General features: G+C 37.7%; 1 protein-coding gene across 1 annotated transcript; it reads right to left on the bottom strand.

Moving 5' to 3' along the window:
• Positions 1-234: 234 nt before the first annotated feature.
• LOC106143398 (DDB1- and CUL4-associated factor 5) lies at positions 235-11,585 on the bottom strand. Its single transcript, XM_060949366.1, has 14 exons — positions 11,275-11,585; positions 10,385-10,542; positions 9,873-10,032; positions 9,118-9,247; positions 8,177-8,336; positions 7,715-7,844; positions 7,248-7,357; positions 6,743-6,868; positions 6,101-6,314; positions 5,752-5,857; positions 4,239-4,425; positions 2,581-2,674; positions 2,415-2,504; positions 235-2,284 (listed from the first exon to the last, which is right to left on the bottom strand). Exons 1-14 carry the CDS (start codon positions 11,462-11,464, stop codon positions 1,626-1,628), a joined length of 2,514 nt encoding a protein of 837 aa, XP_060805349.1. The 5' UTR covers positions 11,465-11,585; the 3' UTR covers positions 235-1,625.
• Positions 11,586-11,785: the final 200 nt, after the last annotated feature.

The following is an 11,785-nucleotide window of genomic DNA, read 5'->3' as shown; positions in this document are numbered from 1 at the left end:
ATAGCGATACCAATTCGCGTTATAAATTGATATTTACGTTAATGATTTACCGTTATGTGAAATGAAAATCTGTTCTGTTTTACAAAATAAAGGTACCTAAACTTTAATGATATATCATATTAATGAAAAATTAAAAGGTAGTTTTTCGCCCGATAAAAACGAGTCGCGAGTGCCATGCTACGGTAGCAGGCCTTTTTTGTGTGTAGCTGAGCTTTGAAATAAAAACAAGATACATTATTCGTCATGTTTTATTAAAGCAGCATGTATTTGTGCTTTTCAGGGAACATTGAAGACGACCTTATAGCTAAAGTACTTGATAATATAATAATCACATATTTTCATGATAATAAACTATAAAAAAGCGAAATCATTTCGTCCAATCTCTTAATCCAAATACAAAATATGTTTTATATAGTAAGGGGAGCCTTCGATGCTAAATCAGGAATTACTCGAGCTTCATAGAGACCTATATGGTTGCGAAGCTATAATAAATAGAAAAGAATGCCATAAAATATATACCTTTGGAGCGGTGCAGGGAGCGGATAGATTTTCGCTATTATGAAATACTCAAGCGCGTCAGATTAATAAAGGTACCTATATATGGTTCATCTTTATTATGCAAACTGACATCTGAAGGGGATACGCAAATTCTGATAATAAATGAAGAACATTTATAATTTTCGTCTTGTTTTAGATACAATTATTTATATCAATTGAGAGCAGCATTGCACCTTCGCGTCGTGAAATATGAAATAGCTCTCAAACTAGAAAAAGCACGTAAATAAAAAATGGGCAGATTTTATACTTGTAATTCTAAGAAAAAAATTATATGTATATTTTGAAAACACCAAACATTTTTTTAACTTTGTATCCCCTCTCCTTTCTTTACATCCCTCTCAAATGGACAGATTAGTGGAATATACATGTTTATCATGTAACAAACTCATTCTACCTCTGTCGCTCGAGAATTTCATTTTTTTTTAATTTTAAATTTTACAAATCCTTGATGAGTACCTATAATATGGGACTCATATTTGGTGGAAGTACTTAACCGGTTACAAGGATTCTCCCTGTACCTACATATATCTAGCACGCTTTAATAAATCCCAAAAACCCGCTAGGGCATGGAATAAATATTTTTTTTTTCAATTGAATTGGGAAACTAAAGAAGCGCTCTAAACACAAATGAGATTCAAAAGCTTTTTAAAAACATCTCTCCTTCATCTTTGCGTAAGTGCAATCGGCTAAGTTTTCCTAACCTATGTTTGTCTATTTTTCTTTTGTATTTTAACAAGAACTTCTATCTTTTAAGTTATATATGAAAGTTTTCATTCATAAATATTATTTTCGTAGCGTGACGTCATATTCTTAGTCCTTACAATGTAAGGATGTGTAAGACAAATATAAGAAGAATGTTAGAAAAATATTTTCTTAGCCAACTGCATTCTCAACTACTTGGTTAGGAAGAAAGCATTATTGAACCATATAAGCTAACTCATACAATCACCTATTGATTACATAGATTTCAAAATCTTATAATGTTATAACAGTAGAATATACAGTCGTCGGAACGTCGCCACTTTTTCGTCCAAAATATGGAACACATTGATAAATTTCACTCAAGATCAGTTCGAATCAGAATCCATATGTTTTCTGTAACTACGACGTGCTTTTTTTATTCTTTGTCTGAACTTAACTGCTTGGTATTCGGGGTCATCTGAGACTTCTTCCGCGGGCGGCTGTCTTGTGGAGCTTCCCGCGACGGTGCCGACGCCACTGTCGGGCGTGCCCAGCAGGCTGCCAGCAGCCCACACGCTGCTCTCTGTGCTGCAACTGCTCTCCAACTCACTCTCGTTTGTTTCATTCATGAGTCGAGCCACAGTTCGGTTGTATCCCACATCTGGTGATAGCCTCTCGGCTAACAAAGTATTGGCGCGATCTGCACTTTCTTTGGGAGGGGGCGATTCACTCGAGTCGTCTGATCGGTGGAGACTGGGTCTTCCGTTTCTTCGTACCCTTCTCAGGTTCATTCTCAGACGTGTCTCGGGGGGTGGGGGGGATGAGTTGTTGCTTTCAGACTCTGGTGGTTCGACTCGAAGTGAGTCTCCTAGGGAGTCCCTAGATCCGTTGATAGGAGTGGGGATGATGCTTATGAGGTTTGGCGGGATGCTGTGGTTGCCGTTTTGATTACGAGGCGATATGGGTCGACTGCCAACCGATTGATCGTCGTCTGAATCCACCTCCGCTATCCGAAATAACGCCGATGAACTTTGACCCCTGTAACCTGGAACAAGAGTAGTTTTAAAATTACTTATCAAAAGAAAATCAAAGTCTATACTTCCAAAGGAATATACATAACATTTCAATTTTCAAATCAACATATGAGGTTTACTTTTATTTCTACGTCAACTTACCTGTGCTTGTGCTTGGAAGAGCTAAATTTTCATCATAATTATTAAAATTAGAAAAGTTATTGTTATCACTGCTGTCTTGTGCCGCTGCCACTGAAATAATATTTAAGATTTATTACTTCAATTCAAATGAAAAAAAAAGGTAAAAATAAAGTTAAAAATCCATTACCATTACTTCTTAAGTTCATAATTTTTCTATAACTAGTGACTTTGCTTTTTCTCTTCGCTGATCTCGATAAATTCATACGTCTACGTAATGATATCTGTAAAAAAAACATTAAGAATTATAAAAAATGGTAAGATTCCAGTCAATGATGAGTGATCTTAATCTTACATGGTCCCGCTAATTAAATAAACGCAAAAACTTGCGCAAAATGAAGCCCGTTAAGTAATTTGCATCTCGCAACCACATTCTTCTTTTATCTCCCGGCGTTAGTGCCGGTTAAATCCTCGACTTGCTGGAGAGGAGCCCGGGGTTTTGGATCTCTGATACTCAGCCAGAGTCAGGATTTTACACGAAGCTACTCACATCTGACCTCCGCGACCTTTGCAAGGGAATCTAACCCGTATGGATGATGGTTTTACACATCCTGTTGCTGGTATATGCAGGTTTCCTTACGATGTTTTCCTTCACCGTAAGAGTATGTACATACATACATGTGGTCACGTCTATATCCCTTGTGGGGGTAGACAGAGCCAACAGTCTTTAAAAAAGACTGATCGGCCACGTTCAGCTATTTGACTTAATGATAGAATTGAGATTCAAATACTGACAGGCCAGCCCATCGCCTAAAAAAATAATCCCAAGTTTGTAAGCCTATCCCTTAGTCGCCTTTTACGACATGGGTAAGAGATGCAGTGGTCCTATTCTATTTTGTATTGGTGCCCGGAACCACACGGCACAGGCGGCATTGGTTAACACTCAAACTAATGTACAATACTCAGAAAAGAGTTATTCATCTCGCAATCACATTGCAGGTTTCTGTTTCAGAGAGGTGGATATACCCAATTTCTAAGTAAATATAGAATAGAATAGAATAGATTTATTTTCAAAATTGGATACAAGGTATCACTTATTGACGTCACATAACTTAAATCTAATTATAACTACTACCGCTTCCAAAGCGCATGTGTAGAAGAAGCGGCGGAACAAACTACACTGCAGCATTATACACTATATAGCTACATATAGATGATATAATACTTAGTGACTATTTTATGTTCAGCAATTGTTTAAAAAAACGTTCTACATTCCCGCGGTTTTATCTTCCGACTTACAGCTTGCCTTCTTCTTTTAAGGTACATTCTTATTTATATATTATTAAAAACTAACCGATGCTGCCTAGGTCAGTTGGGAATCGCTTCATGTAAAAACCCAACTCACCCAATCCAGGATCCATGATCAAAGGCATACCCCTAATTTCTCTCCAGAGCGGTGAAGTAACCGGCACTAACGCCAGACGTAAGACGAAGACTTCAGTTTCGTTGCTAACCGATACTCTTATGATGAGAGAAAGAAAATAGCATGAGGAAACCTACCAGACAACCGAATGCGTAACTATGATCCAGAACGAATTAGGTTTAAAAAAGGTTGTAAAGGTCAGACGTTAGTCGCTTTATTCAAAATTTAAAAAAAAAAACACTAAAGCAGGGGGAGCACAAGACTCACCCTCCAGGCGTTCCTTTAGTCGCATTATTCAAAATAAAAAAAAAAAAAACTAAAGCAGGAAGCACAAGACTCACCCTCCCGGCGTTCCTTTAGTCGCTTTATTCAAAATTAAAAAAAAAAAAAAAAAAAACTACTAAAGCTGTGAGCACAAGACTCACCCTCCCGGCGTCCCTGTAGAGGCGCTGCGCGGGCTCGTCGGAGTCGGTGCGCTCGCTGGAGGGCGCGGAGGGCGCGCGCGGCGGGCGGCGCGGCGCGCGGCTGCGGCGCCCGCCGCACTGCTTGCCCTTGCCCGCCGCACCGCATTTGCTTTTGTTGAGCGAGCAAGCGCGGGACTGTTTACTCCGCCTGAAACAGTTTCAGACATAGACGTAGACGTAGAAAAAAATGAATAAATAAATATGTACGGGACAAATTACACTGATTGAGTTAGCCTCGAAGTAAGTTCCAGACTTGTGTTATGAGATACTAACACAACGATATACATATATACATAGGGACAAATTACACAGATTGAGTTAGCCTCGGAAGTAAGTTCGAAACTTGTGTTACGAGATACTAACTCAACGATACTATTTTTTTTTTTATAATAAATACTTATATAAACATCCAAGACCCAGACCAATCAGAGAAAGTTCGTTTCTCATCATGCCCTGGCCGGGATTCGAACCCGGGACCTCCGATGTCACAGACAAGCATACTACCGCTGCGTCACAGAGCCCGTCAATTCGAACCAATTGAGTGTGACTTAAAGAGTGAAGCATCGTAATAGCGGCGTTGTACGCAGGTGTGAGTGAGAGAAAACTTGCCATTTCGTGAGATAATCTGTAAGGCGGCCGACTGTCACACTATTGGTGAGAGTGTGTACGTTAGGCGTGTATGTATACAGTGGGCATACTATTGGTGCTTAATTTTACCGTATAGTAAAACTCCGTCTGCCTTTTTTTTCGAAGTCTATGGTTATTTATTTGTGGCATGTACATACCTACCTATTTCTATTTTGTATATACTCGTAGTTTTTATATTGTGTAATATAAATAAAAAAATAAAATCTCAATTTCGTCTCGAGGTGACTGATGACTACGACTTTATGACATTAAGTCCACCTATTGTACACTAGCTTTTATTCGCAGCTACGCTCGCGTGAATTTAACACCATTTACAAAATGCGACGAATTTAGCGCCACCTACAAAAGAAAACAGGTTTTTCGCAAATTCCACATGAACTATTGGACTCTATGTAAAATTTACAAAATAGAATACAACGTATCACTTAATGATGTCAAACATCATTCTAATTTTGTATAGCTTGTAAGGAGGTGTGTTTGTTACTATTTCACGCAAACACTACTGATTAGATAAAAGATTATCATTACACTTTGTAGTAATAAAGCTTAGATATTGTGGAATGACATTAAAATTTAATAGTAGTTACTACCGCTTCCAAAGCGGAAGTGTAGAAGAAGCCTCTAAACATATTTGTTACTTTTCTCTACAGAAATACATGCTAATTTAATAAATGCGAAGATTTCAGTAACATATTCACAAAAACCACTGCATCAATCTCCATTTAAATTACAATAGTTTTAGAGCATACATTTAGTTTAGAATACGGAAAAGGACATATGGCACGGTATAAATGATATTTCCTAAATAAACTTAAATTTCACTTACCTTAGTGAACCACGCTTCTGTGAACGCAAGTTTTTAGGAAACCTCGCGGCGACTAATCTCGCCAATCTATTTGAACACCTTTGGTTGCGGCTCAGATTAGGGTTTGCTGAAAAACAAAAAACAATGTCAAATATGTCAAAACATACTTTACACATGTAAAGCTTGACCAGAAATATAGCACAAATATTCTTGCAGGTGATGAGCTAACAATCTGTCACTATTAAAATCTCAATTCCATCATTAATTCGTACAGCTGAATGTGGCATTTCAGTCTTCAAGACTGTTTGTCCACAAGGGATACAAACGTGATTATATGCATGTACAAATGAATGAATGGATACAACTATACCTCGCTTAGGCGGTAGCTGCAGAAAGTCGGCGACGATCTGATCGCTGTCGGACGACTCCGAGCCGTTGCGGGGCGCGGTCGCGGAGCTGGAGCCGTCCAGCGAGTCCGTCTCCTCGGCGAGGCACTCCAGCTCGCGCTGCACTAGCGAGTCGAAAAACGCCATCATACGCGGATCTTCCGATGTCGACTGTTCAGCGTAGTTGTGTGATATGTACTGGGAACATAACGGTATTGTGTAATTAAAAATAAATAAATAAATGAGTCGTTGTTTCAATTCTCTTTACCAAAGACTACTAAAGTAAAAGTTACTAAGGTTTGGTAAAAACTTTACTAATTTTATTACCTTATATTGCACAAAATATATTCCATGTTTCATTGCTTAATAAAATTTAACTCCCGAGTGAATTCAGCGCCATCTACAAAAAGCGACGAATTTAACGCCACCTAATTACAAAAAGCGAAGAACACGGATTTTTCGCAAATACCACGGGAATTATAATTATTTATTACCGGAATGAAAGGTACCCTTATGTCCTTCTCCTGATTCTTAATTATATATAAGTGATGAAGGGGTAACAAACAAACAAAAAAAACTCACTTTAGCGTTTATAACATTACTTGGTATTATCAACAATGACTCACCTGCCCGCTGTGGTGCACTAGAGACACGTACTCCTCATGGCTGTAGATGCCGCGCGGGTTGTCGCAGCCCTGCGCCTCCTCCAGCAACGCGCCTCGCATTTCTGGGAACTCCATCGTCGACCAAACCTTGAAAATTAATCCCATAAGCGGAAGATCTATTTGCACTCCACTGTAGCGATTCAGAACTTTTTTAATCTACTTTGTCTGGTTTCAATAAGTACCTACGTAAAAGTCCAGTTGACCTTAACCTTAAACGTCGAGATGTTGACTTGATATATCATAGTTATAAGTACGAGTATGTCCTGCCCCCGCAAATTGGCAGGCGTGACGCCGTTTTTATCGCGCGAAAAACACGTCACGTCATAATAGAAAGCTTAAAAGCGATAATTTTTCGTGTGATAAAAACGGCGTCGCGCTTGCCATGCTGCGGGGGCTGATGTCATTTTAATCAAGTTACATATATTTATAGAAGAATAAAAACAATATGCATGATTCAGTACCGTACCTTAATAATTTTCTCAACTCCAGATGACGCGATAATGGAATAGTGGGGGTTGTACCGAACTTGATTGACGATAGACCGGTGGCCGTATAACACGATGTGCGGCTCTATGTCTGTATTAAAAAATAATTTAGGATGTTAACATTTTAAATGATAAAATGTAACTCAGAAATTTGTTACCAGAAATAAATGATTTATTTATTATGTACCAAAGAAAATCCATAGGGTGTTCCCTAATGTTTTGCTTTCTCTGCGGTCAATCAAGGGAAAGCCTTACAAATATAAGCATGGGTTAACAACCTGCCACTATGTAGGTAAATCTCAATTCCATTATTCGCAACTTCGCCTGAACTTTGGCGCCGCAACTTTTCAAGACAGTTTGCTCTGCATACAGACATAACAAAAGTATGTTTGTGTAAGTAATAAATTTCAAAAGTAAAAAGTATCTGTTTGTTGAGTTAGAATCTCACCATAACCCCCACCGCCGCCGTCAGGTATCTTCCACATGTACAGGTTGAAGTCGTCGGAGCCCGACAACACGAACTGGTCGCCCTCACCAGCGAAACAGCAACTCTTCATCGTACACGAGTTGTAGTAGTCCTGAAACCACAGTCAGGGTGTAACCAGTGTTAGAAAATCGATCAATTAACTGATACATCATATCTAACATGTATTGGTTGATTATCTGCTAACACTATAACAATATTTGATTTTCATTCTTACTAATCCAAATGGTTTTACGTTGAAGAAACACATCCGAATTTGTAACCATAATGGCGAAGATAGATAGACAGGAGTTGCTCCACGTACTAATACCATTATGTTTACTTACCTACTCCAAGATTATGGTTAAACACTGGCTACGCTGCGGAGACGACACAACCGACTGAGCTACGTGCCGAGACGCTAATAATTTTCGAACCAAATCTTACCTGATGGTAGAACTCGGCCACAGGTTCCGGAGACTGTATAGCGTAGAGCACGGGCGCCAATCGTCTCCTTAGAGCGAGGATGTGCGTGCCGGCCGCGTTGAAACGGACGCTCATGCTGTTCTGGACAGACCCCTTGTTGCCCACGTAGCGGAGGGCTGGGCTGTTGGGAAAATTACGTACAATGGCCCACATAAATGACACTCTGTTCCACATAAACGAAAGTGTAGACAAGTTTCTCTGCAGTCTAATATACTTTCAAAACTGTGATGATTCTGCACAGATTTGCATACTAGTAGTATAATGGATACCATACAACCACATATAAAGTAATAATTATTACTGTTTCTCCTGAAGATCAGGGAGAAAGGTATCTTAATATATTCCCAGTTGCATCTTTAGCCAGTTTCTTATACGAGTATACCTAGGTATCCATAATTTATATGTAAGTTTAATGCGTTCATGAGAAGGTACTTAATTAATAATTTTATTAGAATAGGTACCTAATTATTAATTAATAAGAAAATTAAGCAGATCAAACCATGACCAAATGAAAGTACCTACCTGTCAAACAGCCATTTTACATTGCCATCCCACTTCAACTGTTTACTGTACGGTAAGGACAGTTGCATCTTTAGCCAGTTTCTTTTACGAGTATACCTAGGTATCCATAATTTATATGTAAGTTTAATGCGTTCATGAGAAGGTACTTAATTAATAATTTTATTAGAATAGGTACCTAATTATTAATTAATAAGAAAATTAAGCAGATCAAACCATGACCAAATGAAAGTACCTACCTGTCAAACAGCCATTTTACATTGCCATCCCACTTCAACTGTTTACTGTACGGTAAGGACGGTAATAGAAAATATGTTAGGCATTCAATTAATTTACAAATAATCATGCATAAAATGTAGGAGAGATAAATTAAAAAAACTTACTGCTTGGGCGAACGGAGGTCCCAAAGTGCGACCCCATCTCTGGCATTCGCAGACACAAGTATGCCGACTTGATGCGGGTGAAACATGACGCCGTGGAATGCCTTCCTGCTTCGTGATATCACCAGGGACTCTATGAAATTTTAATTTTGATTAAATAAATTCTCTTTTTCCATACTCAATGAGATGGTCTTGCATGCATGGTCTTGAATCCCAATTATTATAAGTCTCAAGGCCATGCAGCTTAAGTAACCTCTCAGTCTCTTCGACATCTATAAGAAATAAAGACATGATATTGTATGTATCTATGCGCGCAATGTGCTCCTGTATCCTTTGAGCTACCGAACCCGCGACCCGATTGACACACGCATCTGATACGGGAAATCAATTTTTCGCGTGAGAAAGGCGTATTTCCAAACTTATAGTAATCCATTTAATACTCAAAATAAAATAAAAAACGTGGCCAGTAGGATGAGCGCTGATCAGAGCTCAGTGTACCGATCAGTGCTTAGGAAACTGAGAAGATATAGGATATATCATCACCTGAAATGTCCACTCGTTAGTGTACCTATAAGCCACATAAGAAACCTACATGGAATTTTTAAAAAATTCTAGACAGCAATTTGACTTGATACGTCAATAGATCAGACAGCATTTACATGCAAGATTAATATGTTTGTATTGCTTGATAGCTAAATAGATGTCCCTTCTTAAAAGTACCTTATTTATGTGAATTAAATAATTTTATCAGAACCCACCATGAACAGACTGTCTGGTGTCAAAGAGCAGCAGACGACCATCGTTGCCAGCCGTGGCCACCACCTGCTCATTCTGCGGGTTGATACTCAAACTGCACACTGCCCGGTGATGCTGCAGTACTTCCACAGGCGATTTACTTTCCAGGTCATGTACTATCACCTGGATTTTTGAAAATTCATTGATCTTTTAGTAAAATTTAATAGGAGTAGACTTTTGTTTGTAACTATATTAAAATATGTATTATCAAATAGCTCAAATAAAGTTTAATTATTACTATTAATTAAATTTAATAAAAGAAGTTTAATTAATTTAATTATTTATATTAATTAAACTTCTTTCAACATCACAGCTCAATAATAATAATATTTTGTCCTCATTGCAATGGCTTACACAATGATACATCCATTGACGAAAGAAAGCGTCATTGATCTCAGATCTAGTAGTGACGTTCTATCAAGCTGATAGTACTAATACTAATAAATTAAATAATTAAGTTGATCATAATACTTACAATATCATCGTTTCCTCCAGAGTATATCTTCTGGCTATCACTAGTGATGCCGAGACAAAAAATGTTGGACTGGTGCAAAGCCTTCATTGGCTCTGGCTTGCTGCAGTTGAGCATTGCCTGCCCAAACTGCCATAGCATGACCCTTCGATCATCTCCACCTGAGGAAAATAGTTTTTTATCCTGTAAATATTTGTGTCCTGAGACAAGAGACAAAAGAAATACATATATTGTTTAAATTTATGTTGAAAAGAAAAGATTTTTTTACATAAAACCCAGAAGGGTAGGCAGAGACTACATCTTTCTACTTAAACATAATTGTTTTTTATCAAGGAACATATCAAGAAGTAGCTGTGCCCATGACTTTATCCTCATGGAATAGTTATTTTGGGCATCATTGAAGTCCTCAAGGATAAATAGTTTTCCCCTAATTTTTCACAATTTCCATTATTTCTTTGCTCCTTATAGTTTCAGCGTGCATATAGCCTAAGGTGTTCCTCGATAAATGGTCTATTCAACACAAAAAGGATTTTTCAATTCGAACCATTAGTTCCTGAGATAAGTGCGTTCTTACAAACAAACAAGCTCTTCAGCTTTATAATATTAGTATAGATTTAGGGAAGTCTAAGAGATAATTTTGTTAAAAGTTTACTTTAGCAAAATCGTTAATGAATATAAATGAATGTCTTGGTTAAAATGTAAATATTGATAAGTTTATTGATAACAGTTATTATAAACAACAACAAAGTTCACTAAGCACCAAAAATTTCTTTAGGATTCAAGTAACCATGTTGAAGTAAAATTATAAAGCGATAAAATTCTGCTAAGAATAAAATTCTGATAAGAACTTGGATGTGGTGGAAATAAAACAACTAAATCATAAATATATTTACCTGATACGAGCAGTTCTCCATTGCTGGAAAATTCAATAGCATTCACACACCCGAAATGGCAAACTAAGTCACGACGATATAAATTTTTTGCAGCATTCAGTCGTTTATTAAATAAATGAGACTTGAAATCAAGAAGTAGACCATATTCCCGTTTGTTAAGATATGGTAGAGGATTTGCTGCATTCGCCATATTTAGAACAAAACCACCATTTTCTGACACGAACAAAACTTCTGAGTTTACTACTAGTGTCTTCTGTTCTGTATCTATCGTTCGATCAGCTGTATTTTTATTTTTCTGAGATAAGTACGTCAGTGCTACTACTCTCAAAAATGTTTACCCCTAGTCTAATTCAGAAACCCTTGAAACTTCCCACGTCTATTTTCTAATTTGACCATAACTAATGCTCTCACGGAGAGGGAAAACATCGTGAAGAAACTTGCACATTTGGGCAATTGCATGTGTATAAATCATGATTGATCCAAAAACGAGCTAGGTTTATTGCAATGTTTG

This window comes from Amyelois transitella, chromosome 18 (genome assembly GCF_032362555.1).
Source record: "Amyelois transitella isolate CPQ chromosome 18, ilAmyTran1.1, whole genome shotgun sequence".
Classification (NCBI taxonomy): Eukaryota; Metazoa; Arthropoda; class Insecta; order Lepidoptera; family Pyralidae; genus Amyelois; species Amyelois transitella.
Note: the sequence above shows the minus strand (reverse complement) of the source record. Positions and strands in the feature narration are given on the sequence as shown.

Coding starts and splice junctions, on each gene's coding strand:
- LOC106143398 (XM_060949366.1), bottom strand. CDS start 11,464: ATGGCGAATGCAGCAAATCCTCTACCATATCTTAACAAACGGGAATAT. Junction 9,248..9,872: donor CACCAGACAGTCTGTTCATG/GTGGGTTCTGAT, acceptor AAAATTTCATAG/AGTCCCTGGTGATATCACGA. Junction 6,315..6,742: donor TAGTGCACCACAGCGGGCAG/GTGAGTCATTGT, acceptor TTATGTTCCCAG/TACATATCACACAACTACGC.